General features: G+C 33.8%; 2 protein-coding genes across 6 annotated transcripts; both read right to left on the bottom strand.

Annotated features, from left to right (window-relative positions):
- Positions 1-55: 55 nt before the first annotated feature.
- On the bottom strand, positions 56-6,941 carry LOC107912887 (conserved oligomeric Golgi complex subunit 2). 5 transcript variants are annotated; one of them, XM_016841249.2, is made up of 14 exons: positions 6,526-6,941; positions 5,797-6,314; positions 5,518-5,718; positions 4,432-4,768; positions 4,008-4,169; positions 3,784-3,883; positions 3,479-3,694; positions 3,291-3,399; positions 2,530-2,730; positions 1,853-1,957; positions 1,208-1,333; positions 986-1,120; positions 744-892; positions 56-366 (listed from the first exon to the last, which is right to left on the bottom strand). In XM_016841249.2, exons 2-13 carry the CDS (start codon positions 6,253-6,255, stop codon positions 779-781), a joined length of 2,265 nt encoding a protein of 754 aa, XP_016696738.2. In that variant the 5' UTR covers positions 6,256-6,314; positions 6,526-6,941; the 3' UTR covers positions 56-366; positions 744-778. The 5 variants fall into 5 exon arrangements, with proteins under 5 accessions (XP_016696738.2, XP_040962334.1, XP_016696737.2 ...); XM_041106400.1 differs by having other exon boundaries at positions 5,797-6,311; XM_016841248.2 differs by lacking the exon at positions 56-366 and having other exon boundaries at positions 489-892.
- A 1,231-nt stretch (positions 6,942-8,172) lies between these two features.
- On the bottom strand, positions 8,173-14,204 carry LOC107912888 (condensin complex subunit 3). The gene is made up of 12 exons (XM_016841253.2): positions 13,757-14,204; positions 13,469-13,672; positions 13,183-13,328; positions 12,810-13,084; positions 12,519-12,616; positions 11,699-11,846; positions 11,190-11,617; positions 10,262-10,776; positions 10,082-10,142; positions 9,684-9,962; positions 9,074-9,335; positions 8,173-8,782 (listed from the first exon to the last, which is right to left on the bottom strand). Exons 1-12 carry the CDS (start codon positions 14,126-14,128, stop codon positions 8,439-8,441), a joined length of 3,132 nt encoding a protein of 1,043 aa, XP_016696742.2. The 5' UTR covers positions 14,129-14,204; the 3' UTR covers positions 8,173-8,438.
- Between the last annotated feature and the right edge of the window lie 6,104 nt (positions 14,205-20,308).

The raw sequence follows: 20,308 nt of genomic DNA, 5'->3' as shown, positions 1-20,308 counted from the left end.
TTAGATGATCACGTAATTATTGATCAATGCTCGTTCATACTAAATCAATCATGTATTAGATAAAAACTCATTTGATCGACTACGCTTATTCAAGGAAAAAGAATCAAAATTTTCACACTTAGATGGGATACAAATTTTAACGCTTGCAGTAAATATTCTGTTATCAAGAAAAATAATAAAGAAATCAACATAGACAGGATATTAGGGGCAATGAAGGTGCAAGTGCTCTGCAATTTCTCCATTTCTCTTGAAATACTGTAACTTCTTCTTTTAATGGAATTAAGCTACTACGACTTTTGGTCTCGCCTGTGAATAAAATTGAACTCTTGTTGCTGAAGAATATATTCTGAAGCTTGAAGAAGTTTCCTGGATTTCAGTTTCCAAGTTGCTTAAGGGGTTGATGGTGAAATAATAATAAAATTCTTTTCCATTTAAAAATAAAAAAGAGTGACGAGATACAATAAGTGATCTTTAAAATACACCACAGAAGAGGAAAAAAAAAACACGTTATTTAGACTAAATTGTTCATCATACACAGCTTTGTTCTAAGATAAATAATAATATACTTTGAGATGCTGAAAATGCTTTTGTACAAAATTTTCACTATATTGTAAGCAAAACAACAACAATAATATTGTAAGCAGAGTAATGGTTTACACTTCCATTTAATTTTTTTAATAACAAAAAGGAGGGGAAAGAAAATCACCATAAGATCAAGTTAAAGATAGGGGAAAACAGTTTACCATGTGAAAGAACCAGATGCAATGCGATACTGATTTTAAAACTTGATCTCATCCTGCCTATCAGCAGGTGCAACGCACTGCCATAAGGATCGGTATGCATCAATATCAGCAGCTTCCACTCCCAAGACAGCAAGGTTCCGCCCATACTCCTGGTAACAGTATACAATTCAATACAATGCTGCACCATATATATTCAATGACAAAGACGGAAGGATTGCAAATTCTCAGGAAGGGATTCTCACCTGAATATCAAGAAACAATTGCATGCAAATTTTGTCAGTATCAGACACATTATGATCCAAGACATCTGAGCTTGCCCCAGCTCGTCTTTGTGCGCCTTGTCTTATTCTTTGAAGTGATGACTCTGTCTTCCTTGCCTGGACAAGATAATTTAGAGGTTTTATTAAAAGCATATTTAATATCTAGAGAAAAAACTACGGAAATAAATTGTTTGTGATACTAACCACACTGACGAGGTCAGCAGCTAATTCATAATAGCGAATAGTTATGTCTGTTGCAGCACCTAGCAGTAGACTATTCCTCGCATCGTTGGTCAAATACTTTGTAGCTTGTTCACCATCCAAGAAAGTCTGAAAGCATTGAAATTTGTTGCTTAAGCTAAGTAACATGCACTGGTTGCCCATGTGGGCAGCAGGCAACAAACTCTTTAGGTAAAAAATAAACACATTCTCCATGGAAATTCAAGCCAAACAAGTAAATAATCTGGACTGCATTTAAATTTGTTATATTTCTAAGCAAACAAATATTATTTATATCAGATTTTATATTTCATTTCTATGTTTCTTGGACTGTTCAATTTTCTTCAAGTATCCGTGCAGACATGTAACATATCTAACACCTCAAAATGGACATGCATATAGGGTTTTGACCCTCCAAAGTCAAATATAAGGCGAAACTCAAGATATTTAAAAGCACTCCTATTGAATACATATCATGTGCCACATCTATCCATGTATCTGAACAACATAGCATATATGTACCACTATATATATGGTTTCATTTGTTGAAAATTTACAGGAAAAGAGATAGCAAAAATTGCGATAATAAAAAGAGAAAAAAAAAGGTACAGGGTCTGTGTGATTGCATACCTTCAATGGGCGCAATACCCCAGCTACATAAGGCGAATGCCTGACAGGAAGAGGTTTGTTTGTCATCCTGTAAGTTGCAGTTATTCCTTTCAACTGTCTCAAGTCCTGTGGAATTTAAGATAAACGAGAATGAACAAAAGTTTCAAGAGTGTAATACAAGTGCAAGCAAACAAATTACAATAGAAACCATAAAACACGTCATGGTGGTTTCATAGCGCAAGGTGACTCAAGGCTGTTGGGCACAAGATGCCAAAAAAAATAGTGCTCAGCTTAGAGAAGGCACAATGTGTAGATAAAATGAACTTCAGATACATAATTTTGTTAATCAATTCCAAAGAGTCTAGACATTTATCCTACAAAATATGAAAATTGTAGTTTTCCTTCTTTTGGGCAATATACACGATTTGTCTATAATCTCAAGTTGGGATACTGATATTATACTCCTTTTTACTATTAAAGGTCCAGTTAGTGAAAAGTAAATAAAAATAGAAGAAATGCAAGAGAAATTAGTTGGATGATCTCTTTTTGCCTAACAGAAACAAGTGCCTAAGCACACCAGACATGCACCTCACCCAGAAGGATCTGAGGGGCTTTTGTTTTTGGTAGCTAAGCCCCAAGGCGCACGCTTTGACAACACTTATGCAAATAAGTAATATGTTTAACATTGTAATGCTTACCTCAACAGACTTCTGAACTAAAGCCTCTTTAATTGTGTTGATAACTAAGGGTAACAAATCATCCAATGATTTTCCACAGTGCAAAATGCTCTGCTTTACAAGGTCAAGGACTTCAGTGGAACATGAAGATAGAACTCTAAGTACATGATCCAGGTAAGCACCAGAAATTTCCTTGCCCAGACAATTTATGTCATGAATAACCTGCAAACACAAGAGCATTCATACATATGCTGCTCAAAAGTCTGGATCAACAATGATTATGTCTACATTGAATATATAATAGTGCTTAACTTAGAGAATGACATCAAGTTGCAAGTAGAATTTAAAAAAAAAAGAGTACATGATAGAATGCTTAAAGTCCTGTGAACAACATGATACATAACTCAGCAGATCGACCTTGGGGGGCTGAAAATGGTAGATCTGAAGCAATTGCATAACTACATCTCTTATTTTCTACATTTTAAAAATGAAACTTAGGAATATATTTTTAGGTTAGAAGAAAGTATAATTACCAGTTTTAATTTCCCTCTGATCTTTCAACATTAGAAAGAATCAAGTGGATATGCGGATAACTAATTATTTCTCTATATTTATCTCTCCATTTAGTTACTCAAATAAAACTGATTATTTGTTCTTCAGTTCTGTAAACTTCAAATTTCAAAATTCAAACATAAAGAACACCATTGATTAAACCTCTGTGCATTAAATAAGGCTCAGTGAATTTAACTTGGAAACATAATAGAATAAAGACACGGGCATACATAAACAAAATCGTCTGGAGCAGCTGAAAGAGCCCACTCACATCCAGGGTTGGAGCCAGCACTACCCTTCTTCCGAGCAGCCAATCCAGAAGACAACCAATTTGAGTATCTATTACACGCAAAATACAGTCAAATGATGATGTTCAGTATATCAAGACAACCCAAAAGTATTTGATCCAAGGAATGACCTTGAGAGCAGCTGCAGGGACAAGCGAAGAAACTTGTCAGAACAAGAAAGGACAAGAACTTCTTCATTCCAGCAGTATCTCAAGCTATCCAAGAGGGTAACACTTTGTTTAAGTGTTAGGTTCAGGGAATATTCTTCACCAGAATCTGAATTGTGGACAAGAACAAGACTGGGGGCTGTAAGTGCTGAGTCCAGTGCACCAGCTATTTCTTGAAACCTGAGAGATTGAAAATAAAAGCAGTCATACCTAAGTACTAATTCAAAATTGTATTAGTACAATAAATATCTAATAATTCCACTCAATACCTTAACGAGAAATAAACACCAACATTCCACTGCTTCATGAACTCAACATAAGAAGGTGCGGCTCGAAATCGGGCAACAGCAGCACTAGTTGGGCAATAGCCTGACAGTGAGATTTTTTTTTAAATATAATAAAATGGGCTATAGTTAAGATACTTTAATTCTTTACCAAAGTCTCCTTTACAAAGATTTAGTCTGAGATGCAAAATGAAAGGTCAGATTACTACCTTCAAGATAGGCCAAGAAATCTAGGCTTGCTTTGTAGTTTTTGAGGAATTCTTTAGGTCTTCCTGGAGAAAAAGCACCAGGTTTTCCCTTTTGGATGGCTTCAAGGACCTCTTTCAGAATTGAATTTGCCAGGAAGTCAAATACATGTAATCCTGAATTTTCTGAACAAAACAAACAACACAACTTCAACAGCCTTCACATGTAGCAAATTTGAAGTTTGATATGCAAAGACCATGAGAAGACTGAAATAATGCACCGGTTGGACATTAAATTTGAACTGTGATGCCTATATTCACCAAGTTCATATATATTCTTCTCAGGGAACCAACCTATTTCCAGCACCAAATGCAATATAACTTGGTAGTAAAGACCCAATGAACTAGATGAAGTACACTATTAATAGAATTGATATGGGATATGTACCTGCAGAAGCAATTTCCAGTAAGAATTTGAAATCATTCTTAACATGTTTCTTAATTTGCTGATAATCATTCTCAAGTTCATCCCCAGATGCCGCAACAACTCCCCCAGAGGATCCATGTGGGATAACATTTTGTATAAATGGAGCCACAATGGTCGTGCGAAAAATTTCTTCTGCATTACCATTGTTATCAACAGCAGCATAAGCACGTAAGCAATTATAAATTGCATTGACATCCCTGTGTTCCAGCCCATCAACAAAACAGTGTCCCAAGCTTGCATTTAGTAGTTGGCTAGCACTCTGAATCCTCTTTTCAATATTCTGAATAAAAGGCAGGTTCTGCACTTGCATAATATAGAAAACAGATATTCCATGAATTTCTACTTCCAAAGAATAAGATTTTGACCTGGGGCTGTTCATGTCACTCTAAGGTACATATCCATAATGCATATGAGACAGATTTTAGTAAAATCGTTCTGTTGTCAGTAACCACGAAGCAAAATTACGCTGATTGTCAACTATTCTCATAAGTCATGAAACTATGATATGAATACTATGTTTATAGCTGATATGAGGCACATAATATACATAATGCTTGTAAAGCTTTTGACGCATAAGTTTATAGTTGAGGATGATCACACTGCTCTTATGCAAATGCATCCTTCTTCACCAAGGCCTGATGGTATGAGCTAAATGTTTTGCAAAACTATTGGCATGATGTTAATGGTGATGTTACCAAGTTTTTGGATTTTCTAAATAAGTGATTTTGATGATATGATTGACCACACTAACATAGTACAAACAAATTCCTAAATGTAAGAATCGGGAGAGGATGTTGGACTCTAAATCAATTAGCTCGTGCAATATTCTTTAGAAGCTTATTCTAAAGTTAATGGTTAACTGTCTTAAGCACATCTTCCAGCTGTAAGACAGTGAACCAGAGAATAATTACTTTGTAATGAATTGCCATTATTATCTAAATATGAAAGTAAATTCAGAAAACAAATCCAAAAGGAGATTACATAATTAGATGTGGAATTCTCAGTGGCTAAGGCATAAAATTTGTGACTGAAAAGAAAAAGTGGTACCTGTGCATGAGCAATATAAAAGTTGAGGCGATTCATCTCGCAGGCAATTCTCTCCAGAAGCATGCTTTGGGTCTCTCTGAGATTTGTTGTTCCATTCTCAACATGTTGTGAGCTCAAAGCATTACTCTTTTGCATTGAATTGACATCCCCATTTGACCAATCCGAAGACACACTAGGAAGCTCCTTTATAAGCTTTTCAACCTAATAAAGGAGTCTGTTTAACCAATACTCTTGGAAATGGAAATGGAAGGGACTCGACAACAACACTACTGCTATTACCTTAGAAACAACATGAAAAGTGTCCAGCAGCAACTCCAGCACCTCTCTGGCAGCAGCAGCCTCTGCTCGTTGGCTCAGTCCATTCTTCAAAGAAGTAAGCGAGCCCTCAACAGCTCCCCTAAAGCCTTGGATCTTGTCACGGAGTTCAAGAAGCGGAGCACGCATACGAAGCACCGCAGAGTCCACATCAACCAGTTTGGTGGAGAGGTTTACAAAGTCGGCGTAATCACGGTTGATGAGATCAATTAGTTCATGGTTGAGAGACGAGAGATGAGCCTGGAGCTCAGATCGGAGGGTGTCAAATGGGACAAAGGTTCGGAGCTCCGCAATGTAGGATTCTGAGTCGAAGTCAGGTGAAAGGAAGAGAGAGGGCTTGAACCACATCGGGTGAGAGTCGAGCGGGTCGGAGAAGAGATCCGTGGCGGATCTAGGGGCTGGAGATGGGATTTGATCCGGCATTTTCACCCTTTAATAGGAATCCAAGTCCAAGTCAGATTTCGATTATCTCAATTCCTCTACTGCAAGCAAACATATCGCCATGAATAATTAAATATCAATATGGAACTGATTTGATCTTGTTTTTCATTGAAATCAAAATTATGGAGACCAGAAATCATATAGAATCATTATGCCAGTCCAAATGATAAACATGAATTACTTGGAACAGGAAGCAAAGTTCTAAGAGAATAAAATTCTATAGATTAATAGCAAGAAAAAGAATAGGCTCACCTATACGATGATGAGAGCGAGAGGAATCTGCAAGGAAATAGAGGGAGGGATGCTGGAACGGCGTCAGATTAAAACAAATGAAGGCGGGGGGGGCCTGAAAAGAATGAAAGAGAGGGAGGCGGACACCGCCGGTAGAAGTACGGCAGAAAGAGGAGGCGTCAATAGAGGGGAGAGAGGAGGGACGGGTTCAGCAAGAAGAAGAAGAAAATTGAGAGGCAGATCTAGACACCCAACGACGTAGTTTTATCAGAAAACTGAAATAAATGATCATTTCAGTGTAGTGTTAGTCGAGATCTAGCTCAACCTGGACTCGAAATTCTGACTGTTCTAACGATTTGGTTCATATCTATTTTGGAATTTCTTTTTCCATATTTTACAGTATTTTGGTTTTGGAAAAGATAATCAAACCAAATTTTATTTTATCGGTTTTGATTTCCTAGCTTTTTATTAAATTAGTTTGGCTATCCGGTTTTAATTAAATAAAATATTAAAAATTTATAAAATTATTGATTGAGTTAATTCAATTATTATTGATATTATTATATGTGAAGATGTGAGTTTGTTCAATTCACTAACTTAATTAATTTTTATCACATTTCAAAATAGTTTGCAATTCAATCAATTCAATCGATAAACCAATTGATACTAGATTCAATTGGTGCGATTAATCGATTCGATCCAATTCTATCAATTTCCTTTTTGTGCTATTTTCATTAATTTGAAATAAAATATTTATTTTTATACCATAAATATTTATCAATTAAATAAAATTAAAATTTGTTATTATTATTATTTTGAATTAAAAATTAAACCAAATAAAAGACATTAGACTATCGAATCAAAATTGAATGAAATTTAGTAAGTCTCAAACTCACAAGGTGAGCAAGAACATATATATTTAATAATGTATATCAATATACACAATATATATGAGGTTTTGATATCTGAAAAATTTAAACACAGATTCATATTTAATAATAATGTATATCAATATACACAATACATATGAGGTTTTGATATTTGAAAATTTTAAATTTTCACTAGATGTATTTAGATCTGTCCATGGGCCGGGCCGGGCTGGGTCGACCCAGAAAAAATTTTTGGCCCGACCTAAAATATGGGCCTGAAATTTTGCCCAGGTCCGGTCCGGGAAAAATATCATAAGCCCGAGCTCGGCTCGGCCCGACCCATTTTTTAATAAACATTAAAAAATTATTTTAAAAATAAAAAAATAAAAATATTTTAAAAGTATTTTAAAATTAAAAAATAAAAATAAAAGATATATATTTATTATATTCGGGCCGGGCCGGGCCGGGCCCGAGCCAAAAAAGTGGTAACAGGCCTCGTTTTTTGCCCAAGCCCATATTTCGGGCCTATATTTTTACCCGAACCCTCCTATATTTCGGGCAGGCCGTCAGGCCAAGCCAGGCCACCCGGCCCATGGACAAGTCTAGATGTATTTATTGTGGGCATGATTAATTATTAACAAATGATATCAAAATCTTAATAGATTTCTTTTTATTCTAATGCTTATAAGATTTTCAAATTTTAATCATAATTTTAAAAAAAATTCAATTTTAATGGGTTGGTAACTTGGTATTGTTATTTTTTAATAAAAAAATTATAATTTTTTAAATGCATGAAAGATTCAAGAGAAATAGGCTTTGACTAGCAAACATTTCCCAATTTGTGTTACAACAATATCAAAACAAAGCTTAACCCAAAATGCTCACAACATCATATATGTAACGACTTACGGGTTACAGACATCATACACATGGATACAACAAATATAATATAAGTACTGCATATCTATCTATGTATCTAGCTTAACTCAACCTAACCCTTGAAACATATGCACCACAATATATATATGACGATGATTCAGGTAATGCAAACTAAGCGGCGTGATTTTATTCGGTGAGCTCATCTGATTCATCAGAATCCTCAGCTGTAACTTCTGAATCTTCATCGTCGTCTTCATGAAAACCTTCTTCTTCTATCCTTACAGCTTTACTTCTTGTTATCTTGGTCATTGCTGCAGTCTTGCTTGCCCTTTGTGAGCGAGGACCTATAGTGCCACCATTGCTAGGAACCACAGACTTAACACAGGGAGGTGAATTTTCTTCATCAGAACTAACTTCTTCACGTCTCACTCGTCTCCTTGAACGATTAGGTCTAGCTGAGCATGGCGCTGGGGTTTGTGGAACTGCAGTGGAACCATCAACATCCAAGTTGAATTCCAGCTCCAACTTTCCTGCAAAAAATATTGGGAAACAACATAGTTAGGTTTTAATGACCAAAAACACTCTCCAAGCCCAACAAATACTAATAACCAAAAGGAAAACGAATATAACAGGCCAAAATTGGTATTGGATTTTACATTTTTGTAGGTTGTTTCCAGAAAAGCATTCTTCATACATGAAAGTATGCCTTCTATATGATCAGACAGATTTTGTATAATATTTACAATGAAAATTTCTATTTGACATGAAAAGCACAACATCAAAAAAAATAATGATCTTTCCTGTGAGTGTAAGATACTTACCGAAAATATACTTAACTTCATCTTCCGATAAATCCTGATCTGGATTTCTATCTAGTCCTTCAAGACGCTCAGCCATCAGCTTCAACTCCTTTAGAATATCTTTCTCGCTTAAAACAGATTCACACACACGACTTAAAAGTCTCCTCATTATCTTTACTGGTACTTGTTCTGATAAACAGAAATGGAGAGAGGCAAGTATTCTGCAAAGAGCCGCAACATATGACCTCTCTGCAGGTGTCTTCTTTGCTGGAAACCTCAACACCTTGGGAAAATAGAAGAATAACAAAACAGTAGGTAACAAATTATTTTGTTCATAGATTAGTATTCTTCTCAAATGTTATGCCAACCATTACGGCCAACATCTTACACAAAGCAATTCATTGCTTTCAATGCAGCAATAAAACACTTCCTTTTGTTTTGCATCCACGGAGAAACATAAATTATCAGATGGGATTTGCAAATAAGTGAATGTCTAATCTATCTGTTTGTGTAAAGCTGGTGGTGTAGGTATTACTCGACTTTGAAATTAGGATCTGATTATTGATATTATGACATTTAAGATTTGAATTGGGAAAACTGAAGAATTGAGTTGAAGCAATAGAGATATTACCTCTGTGGCTATGCGAATTGCAAGTCCCTCTTCTCCGCATTCTACTGAAGGCTGTGAAGGGCCATCTATGATTTCTGGTGATCCATTACAACCATTATCATCCTCTGCTTCAGTCCCCTTTGCATATAGGGGAGTTTGCATCATCTGTAGCATGAATCTTGAAGCTTGTATGGCATGCTTACGCATGTTGGAGACCGTATAAGAAGAACCACCAGGATTGTCATCTATTCCAGGCCACATAGAACGCATGACAGGAATGAAAGCCTTAGACAAACACTTCTGTTATTGCAAAATCAAATTTATTTGTCATCAGCAAACAAGTCTAGAACTCTGGACATATTACTTCCGTGTCTGTATTGACAAGAGATGCATATCATCCAGAAATTAATGCTAAATACCTTGTGATTTTCTGAGAGAGAAGCATAATGCTCGAAAAAAACAGATAAACACTGTTTCAATCTAGTAAAAAAAAAAAGAACAGAAAAATAATGTTGTAATGGCTGTCGTATTAAGTAGAACAGAAGAATTGTTTTAAGTAAAAGATAGACAAGAGTAGAGACAGAATCAGATCCGCCCACCTCTGGAGGTCCTTTGATTCATTACTGAAATACAAGCTAATCAGCTTGGATAAGAGCAAAGGATGAGATGAAGCAGGAATACTTGGATACTTCTCACTCAGAAGAAGAATCTTGGCAAAGCCCTCTCCAAGAACAGCTTGGACAGATTCATTTTCATCATTTTCTAGAGCTCTGGCCCTATTATTTGTTGTAAATCCAGCATATAAGAGATCGACCAATTTAATATTTGAAGCTCCATCTGTCTCAGAAAAGTTTACAGGATCAGATGGCATAGCATCTACTTCAAGCTGTGATGAAAGGTTCAGTCCCAAGGCCCTATCAACTTCCTGAGGACCATGCCACATCCCAATATCAAATAATGCCTTACAAGCAACTGTGCTAATTGGAGAAGGGCCCTTAACATAGGATATCCTCAACTGCTTTATTAGTTCTTCACTAGGTTTATTCTCTAACAACCCAAACAGCCCTAGGCATCGGACAGATACCCTCTGCACATCCAAGTGAACATGTTTTGCCTGCATTTGGTATTCCATATCAATCATAAAATCCTTCCAAAAAGGTTTTAGATGATTTTTTAAGTAGGCATTTTAAGACATCTAAAATTTGTACAGACCCATGAAAATAGAATGGCATATTATGTAAAATTCTATCAAGTTTAATGCCTAAAGAGAAGTTACCTATCATTTGTGACAAATTCTACTCAAATTTTACGTCTCTTTGAATAGATACTCCCTATTTCAGTAAGTACACATGGCAATATGAATAGACTAGTAACCAAACTCTTCATTTTGTCTTCCAAATAATTAGAATGTGGAGATAGAAAGCCATGCTCTTGAAAAGTTGAGGATATTAGATTTAGGCTTAAGGATTTGATTATGGATAACAAAGTGGAATGCAAATAGACTGAAAGATGCAATCAGGTCCATACCCCAGGAAGCAGCAATGATTGAAGCAGTTCAGTAGGTTCAACAGCCCAATGGAACGATTTTGCATTTTCCAAGAGAAGACCAGTAACAGCAAGGCAGTGCATCCAGTTTATAAAGTCAGCAGTTCTCTCCCTGCAAGGACGTGCAAGCTCTTGCACAACCCCAAGAATAACTTCTTCAAATTCACCAGCAGCAGAGTGAACCTTCCTTGCCAACCTTGCCACTGCAATTGCCCAATCTCGGTCACCACCAAGATTTATGCCATCTCCAATAGCAACTTTGTTGCCTTCATCATCCACTTCATGTTCAAGAGGCATGTGCAATAAGTCCTGCACAAAGGAGCTAGCAATCTTCCTGATTGTAGCATCAGAAAAATCAAGCATTTCACCAAGCAATAATAGCTGTCGAGATGCAAAGTGGTAGTTCACCCCTGAAATTATATGGTCAAATTAGAATATTAAAGTAGAATAAGTTTTTTTATGCATTTGTTGATCAAAAGAACCTGACCTACCTGCATCAATATGAGCTTTGACCAAATCTATGTAATCAGAGACAGTTTCAGGAAGAATTCTATCTAACAAATCATTGTTGTCTGAAGCTTCCGCAGCATATATAGCTGCTTCAGTGCCCATTGTAGCAGCAGCATCAGAACCTTTTCCCTGTCCAACAATGTGTTACTTTGTTATATCATCAGGAAAGTGCATGAAATGTTGTTATATTCAAAAATAATACTTGAACAAGTCATCATCATCAAAGACCTAAGAACCAATTAAAGACCTATGAAACAAAAGCAGTGTTATGTCGCAAATAAATATTTTAGGGTGTTGTACTCAGTTTTAATGATGAATGGCTGGGACATAGATTGGTAAGCACTATGTCTTGCAATTAGATGTTATGACAGATGTGTCAAGATATAGCATTAGAAATGAAGATCAACAAAAACAAGAATACAGAAACTAGAAGCAAAAGGCAATCAAGGAGAAAGGGAAGGAAAAGAAGGAGAAAAAGAAAAAGGGGGGGAAAACCAGTGAAAACCAAACCAGAGACTGAAAACATGGAACAGGAAATATCACCTTAGAATAGCCTAGAGACTAGAAAATATAGTAAAACGCATAACAAAATAATTAAATAAAGAACTAGATAATTTGAATTGTTCAATCGGACTTCTCAGTCAAAATCAGATGCTTATGTATTAAAAATGCTATATAAGCTCAAAAAAGGAGGATATTGATTTAATATTAATAAAGTGCTCACTTAAATATATGTTCGTTAACTTTGGGGAATATTAAAATATACAAACGGATACACAAATGAATGAATAACAAACTTACTTGTGCTTCCATCTGCAAATGTTTGCACACCATCCTCCAATAAAGAGAGACCTCAGGTTCCATTAGCCTGATACTAACAGAACAATCCGCTGAATCTCCTATTATAATATCAGGAAAAGATAGATGATAGGCAAGTGAACTTGTTTTTCTTGTATAAACTGACATGTTAAACCAACAATATACCTTACAAAGTCATAATTATAGTGGCTACTGAAATGGCAGAATTGTCTGTGAAAATAAAAGACAACAATCTTTACTCATTTAGCAAAAACATCTAAAATCTCCACAAACCTTCACTTCCTTCATTTGCTGATGTTCGTAATATGTACTGTTGTATACTTTCCACCTTATGCAGTTTCACTAAATCGGCTTTTAGAAGGGACTCCATAACAGACTCCCCAACTGATTCATAGGTTTCAACATCGAGATACTTGAGAAGTTGTACAGGATCTCCATTGCAGCACTTTACAAGCCACTGATCTGTCATTAACTTTAAACACTCCTTCGAAACAGCCAAAGAACGATCAGCAAGTCCTCTCTGAAGAATTGCTGTCCTATGCTTGATACTAGCAGACCAAGCAAATTAAGCAAAAGAAAGTATTAGGAACTCATTAAACGAAATACAAACAATATAGCACAACTACAAGATTAAAATCCATCTTACCTTAGGCTTTGAAGAGGAAATTTGTTAGCTATAACACAGTATGCTGCTTTGCGGACCGACTCACTTACATCCATTGTACAATCTATGATTACTTGGGAAGTTGCATTTGAAGGAGGCAAAGATAACACAATGGTCTTCCGAACCTCCTATAAACAGAATCTCCAGAATTGTTAAAAAAAGACCTCAATTATTTTGTTTAATAAACCTTCCAGGAAATTAAAATATTCATAACAAATCACGCAACTCATCGAGAAAACAGAAACAATATATAAGTTTACACACTGACCGAGTTCTGCTCCAATGGAAGGACTTCGAGAAATAAATCAAGAATGTCGCTATTTTCAGAATCATTTACAAATCGTGAAAGCGCCCTGACTGCAAGTGTACGAATTAACGGAACCTTGTCCACCACCCGAAATTTCATTAACTCTATCACCTCATCCCATAGTTCATCGCTCACTTCTGAGTCATCGGGCAGCCGTAATATTATCTGTTTATATATATATATAATTCCTAAAAATCAAAACGCTAAAAGAGATTTAAAAAAATGAAGCCAGAATTTAGAAGAGCTGACCTCGGAAATGATTTGGCAAGCCCTAAATCGTGCGGTTTTATTAGCTGCAGTAGCCCCAACCAAAAGGAACTTCAAAAATTCCTCCAAGAACTCATCACTAGCGGAAGTGTCGTTGGGATCTCGGGCGCTGGAAAATGCTGAAACAAAGCGCACAACGCGTTCCACGGTGGCGGTTCGCTTTAGAATTTGAAAGAGAGGGGTCAGTGTCTTGGTGAAGGCGACAGAGAATTGATGAACGGAAGGGGATTTCGAACGGACGGCTGAGAGCTCCTTCAGCTTCCGGAGATGGGTGGCGTTAGATGCTTTAGCTTCGTCCACGATTTTGGCAATTTTGCGAATCAATTGTGTGTCTGCCATTTCTTGCTCTTTCATTATCGGCTTCCTTCTCTGTTTCTTCTTCTTTTTTCTTTTGCCTGGAACTGATCTCGTTTTGAATTTTTGGTTTGGAAATCGAGCGGGAGTTTATTATTAATATTGATTTATGGGCCGAACCTATCAGGCCCTTTCCACTTTTAAAAGAGTAATAAATAATGTTAAACTTTTTAATTGGTCACCCAATTTTTAAGTAACTTTCATTTTGTCACTTAAAAAAATTTTACAAAATGCTTTTATTCTAGTCATTCAAAAGCTAAATTTTTAATGACTGCTGACACATCATACTTTTTTACTATTTTTGACCTATCATTGTTCATCATCTTCTTCTTCTTTTTCCATACCGCTCTCGACTTTCCCCAACTATCTATCAACCATCACACCTCAAATGGCTCTCTCATCCCTTGCTCCTATCATTCACAACTACCATCAACAAATGAAACATGCAAGTGAGATTATGGATAAGATCAGGGCTTCGTAAAATTTAAGCAAGTGACAAATAAATTGTATAATGAACGAAGATTTCTAGGCAAAGGCATCATTGAAAATGTTTGAAAAGAGCAATCACAATAACGATAATGAAAATTACATATAAGCCATTTCGCAAGCATCATAAAAATTTGTGTCAATGAAATCAAACAATCTAAATGTGTAACCACTTGTATATATATATATGTCAAAACATTTAGAAAAAACGATAATATTGTATGTGTCTTTTTCTAGAATGAATTATGGTGTGTCACATCATTTTCTCCCATCAGATCAAGTAATGTCCTTATTACATTATTCAAATAAAACGTATCAATTAATTTATTGAAGTTATTAGATAGAATGGCTCATCATGTCACTAATGATTACGTCTCCAAAGATATGATAACTATTAGTAATTTGTCATCGTGTTGAAGTTCGCAAAATTCCCCATATATTCACAATAATGTAGGAGTGCTTCCAAAGCAAACCGGCAATTGCTGCCTATGGAGAGTGTGTACAAGGGGGCCAAGTTTGTGTTATTTAAGATGTGGTTTAAAAGTTGGGTGAGGTTTTGAGAGAGAGTATAAAAGAAGAGTTTATTAGGAGAACAAGAGAAAGAAGAAGAAGAAGAGAGAGAGAGAAAGCAGTTGGAAGGAGAGAGAATAAAGAAAATAAGTTTAATTAATTTTTACCGTATGGCACAACATGATTAGTTAAGAATTTTTTTTAACGATGTAAATAGTTAGAGTAATTTGTGTAACAAGATCATAGTTTAAGTATCACTTTTGATAATAGAAAAACCTTTTAAATATCTAAGTGTAAAAACCATTACAATTTGGGTCAATTTTTTATTTACAAACCTTAAAAACTTAAAAAAAATAATTATCTATTGAATAAAATGTTGATTGAATAAAAAAATTATTGAATAAATAATTCAATGTAGGATTTCACATTAAATATTTTATGAACTAAGGGATGGATCCAAGGGGCACGAAGAGGCACTCCTTGAAATTTTTAAAATTTTAAATTTTATATAAAAATTATCATGTATTTTAAATATTATACTTCACCCCTTGACCAAATTGTATTTCATATAATTCGCCCTCTTAAATCATAATTAAGATTATACTTTATATTAACAAATTATTTTTCAATTTTTAATTATATAACTTTAATAATAATAATCAAATATTGATGTATAATGGGCCTTAAAAGACCAAACTTAAAGGCCTAATATAGATTTTAAAGCTAAATTCCAGAATTAATTGATTTGGCTCATACTCATACATATTAGGTTAGTGATTTTTTTAGTATTTTGATTTGTATGTCTTACTAAGGAATTATTTTCCTCTAGTAAAGCGTCGACATTATCGAGAGAAAAAGAAAAGAGTTTGATGCCAAGACTAAGAGCACAGAGTAAAAAAATACAGATTATTTTTCACTCGGCTACTTACTATTTTTTTCTTTATTTATTTGACTTATTATTTTTTCTTTTTCCTTATATGTTGTTGTTTAATATATTATTTCAGTCTTCAAGTTTTTCGACTAAATTATGGTCAACAAAAAGATCGAGTCTTTTTTCAAGAAAAGAGTGTCAGAAAGCAATAATGATCAATCAGTTCCTCAACATTCTGTATAAATCGCAGGATATAGTAAATGTGATGCAGCTGGTGTCGTCAACTAAAATGCTTCCTCAGAAATTCAGAAAACATGGGTGAGATCCTTTTTTTCTTGAGAAAGTGAAGTTATATATTAAATAATGAGATAGAAATCCCTAATTTAAGTGCTTCATACAAAGCTAGTCGAGGTCGGTCTCGCATCCAGAGAGATAACCTCACAATTGAGCATCACTCACTTTTTGATATATTCATTCCTGGTATCGATTCGTTGCTAATAGAAATGAATTCTCGCTTTAATGATGAGGTAGTGGAGTTACTTGTTCTCAGCTCCGCTTTGGATCCATGCGATAATTACAAAGTTTTTTAGGTGGAAGATATCTGCAAGCTTATGAATGATTTTTATCCGACGATTTTATGAAGCAAGAAAAGCTACACATGAAGATTCAATTAGAGCATTTTCAACTTAATGCTCATCAAAACACAGAGTTGCAGAAAGCTTCTACAATTGCTGAGTTGTGTCAAGTGCTAACTAAGACAAATAAGTCAAATATTTATCCTCTTCTTGATAGAATTATTTGTCTTGTGTTAACTCTTCTCGTGTCCACTGCAACAACCGAATAAGCATTTTCAGCCATGAAAATTGTGAAGACAAGACTTCGCAACAGAAAGGAGGATGATTTTCTTTCAACTTACTTGGTGGCATACATTGAAAAAGAAATAGCTCGAGAATTTTCAACAGATTCTATCATTGATGAATTCGATCTTATGAAAAAGCGGAATGTGCAATTTAGGATGCCTAGTATTGAGAAATAAAACTAAGGCCAAGTTTTTTTAATTTATTTTTTGAAATTATAATGATATTTATGAAATTTTTAGTATAGTATTAGTTATGATCTTTTTTGCATATTGGAAATAATTTAATTTTATATAATGTGATTTTTTTTTCTTTTAATTTTTTTTACAGTTAAATCGTTCATGCTTTTTAAAAAACATTAAATTAATTTGTTTGATGAGAAAAAAAAGTATCCGAGAATAATTAACACTTTTTTACGTTAAAAAAAGTTGTTCGGATTTAGAAATTTCGCTCCCTTGTAGTAAAATCCTAGATCCGTTCCTACAAACCATTATCTATATTATTATGGATATTAAAAAAATAATGTGTATAATCCAATCATACATATAGTTTTTCTACTTTCACATTTTTTTAGATATGATAACATATTATCTATTAACACGAAACAGTTGCTAAGTAACAAGCAAACTATGAGCAGAAGTGATTGTGAAAATAGGTTATGATAGCACAAAAACAAAGCAAGAGATAACAAAGCTTGTTTACACAGTTCGGTTTCCCTACGTCTGCAAAGCCTAACTCAGTGAGAAGAATCCACTATCTCCAAATAATTACAACCAGTAAACCTAAATCTATCACATTACTGTGATGATTCCTAACTTTTGTACCTTTAAAGACTAGATCACTTGCTACTAAATTCTCCTATTAAGAACTTAGCCTGTAAAATCACAACACAAAGGTTTTACAATCACAAATGTACTCTAAAAAAATAATATTCTTTACTTGAACATATAAATGCTCTCTATAATCCGTACATAATTTATGCAAGTCTTTCAATTATATAGAGTTTTTGAGACTTGTTAACATAATAAAGATCCATCACAATCCCTATTGACCAACAACTAAAGTGGCGTAATACCATATAATATAAACAATCAAGGTAAACATGGATTGTTAACATTTAAGACTCCAACGTTTCAATCTGATCCAACTTCCTCTATTCAAAGGACTTGATCTAATCTAATCCAATCATATAAATAAGTTTCAACAAGTGATATGATCTTCATCGATGGAATTCATTCATTCCATAATATCAGCTCAACTTAGAGATATGGTTTAATAAATTGTCAATTTTCCAAATATAGCAAATTGTTATTTTACCGCATTGGTTAAGGAAGTATTAATTATTTTAATAACATTATTAATTAAAACAATATATTACAAATTACCTTAGATGTAATTCTATCACAGTAAAAATATTGTTAATCCACTTATACCATTAATTTAAAAAAAAAATCATTGAATAAAAAACATATTTCAATAGACACATTAATTAATTTTATGAACCGATATTAATAATTTTATTATTAGGTATATTAGAAGTATAGCGTATAGAGTATAACGATATATGTACTTTTCTACTTTCATGTTTCTTTTCAATAAATATGAAAAAAAATATTATTAATATCATGAATAAACTAAAAATTAAATTATAATTGTTTTATTAATAATATTAATTAAAATAATACATAGAAATCTCTACCAAAGCAAAAATATTACTTGTAACTTATAACATACAAGTTATTTATTTTACAACTCAAAATAATATTATCATTTAATGTATATATAATATAACTAATTTATTTACATTGATTTTTGAGACATCAAAGCAGAGTAAAATATATGGATACGCAACGTGCTCATATTTGAAACATTGTACAAATACCATTTTTAGAGTATTATATACATTTACTTATCTTTTGATAATGATTACTTAAAGTCGCTTTAGATGGGTGATTAATTTAATTTCAATGAATTAAAAATAGTTACGGGAGTGAGTTCAGTTATTATAGTAGTGAAACCGAGTACTATAACGCTGAGATTAAAATTAGTGGTTACATTTATAAATGAATAATTTTTTGGACCAATTACAAAAACGTTATGCCTCAAGCCAAAATTATCATGAGGTAAAGTCAGAATTATCATTGGTGAAAATTATCACTAATTAAATTAAAATAATTAAGTGATAATATTAAATGATTATTTTATCTTTAATTAAATAAATTAATAAAAGATAAATAATAAATAAAAGAGTTTAAATTCTTGCAGAACCATCTAATGAAGTTAAATTCTACCAGAACTCTTTTTTATCCAAGTAATTGACATTCTAAAAAAGAATCACCCCAAGCCATCTTGTAACAGCTCGTTTTTGGGTCAAGTCGGAATAGTGATTTTGAGACCACAAATCCAAAGTTAAAATACTAATTTTATTATTATATTAAAGTTTACAGCATGATAGAATTATTATGTGAAAGTTTCGTAAAGAAATTTTACTGTTTGAATATTTAATTCGGTAAAAAGGATTAAATCACGTAAAGCGTAAAAGTTGTGTTCTATTAGCTAAAGGTGTCTAATAGCTATAAAACATTAAAGTAAAGGTCCTTAAGTGGTAAATAGGCCATTTATGAGTTAGTGGATGATAGTGGAGTGGCATTTGGTGTAATTACTAATGTTTTTAAAGGATATTTTGGTAATTAGTTAATTAAAAAAAGAAAAAAAAACAATTTTAAGCTTATTTTCTCATCTCTTCCACCGAAATAAAAAAAAATTGTTGAGTTCTGCCTATTTTCTTGGCTGTTCGAATGGAGAGGGAAGAAGAGGGCTGCTGCATGTTTAATTTTTGAGCTCATTTAGGAGTTGGTTCCTTAAGAAACTGATCAAGAGTAGGTTCAGCTGCTGTTCGGTAAGTCCCTGCAATGAAACTTTGAAAATGTTTCCATGTTTATTATGTGTTTAATACATGCAAGTAAAATGCATATTTAAGGATTGTTAAGCAAAGTTATAGTAGTTAAAATACATGTTATTTGTTACCAAAATAATGATGTTAGAAGTGAAGAAGAGTAGATAAATAAATGTATAGTTGGTGTTGAAACCTGCTGTTGAATGCTGATAGTTTCAACATGTAATTGCTGTATTTTATAGTGCAATAAATCTTGGTGTAATTGATCTGCTGCTGTTCTAATTAAAGTAAAATGGTGGTTGATAAATGTCCTGTTTTGTGGTAATAAGCAAAATATAAAGATGGTTGAAATTGACATGCATTACTGTTCGATTTATGTTTGAAGAGTTATTAAATTTTGGAGCTTAAAACAGTTTAATTTAGGATTTACATTTCCAAATTTCAGTTTTAGTAATGTCCCATTATTATTGGTTGAAGCTAAGGAACCAAGCATTTGTTGAAAGGATGTAGGGAGCTAAATTGTCTGAAAATTATTTTTGTCAGCTAGTGAAAATTTAATG

This window comes from Gossypium hirsutum, chromosome D11, assembly GCF_007990345.1.
Source record: "Gossypium hirsutum isolate 1008001.06 chromosome D11, Gossypium_hirsutum_v2.1, whole genome shotgun sequence".
In the NCBI taxonomy this organism is placed as follows: Eukaryota; Viridiplantae; Streptophyta; class Magnoliopsida; order Malvales; family Malvaceae; genus Gossypium; species Gossypium hirsutum.
The sequence above is the reverse complement of the archived record's forward strand: the minus strand, read 5'-3'. Positions and strand labels throughout refer to the sequence as shown.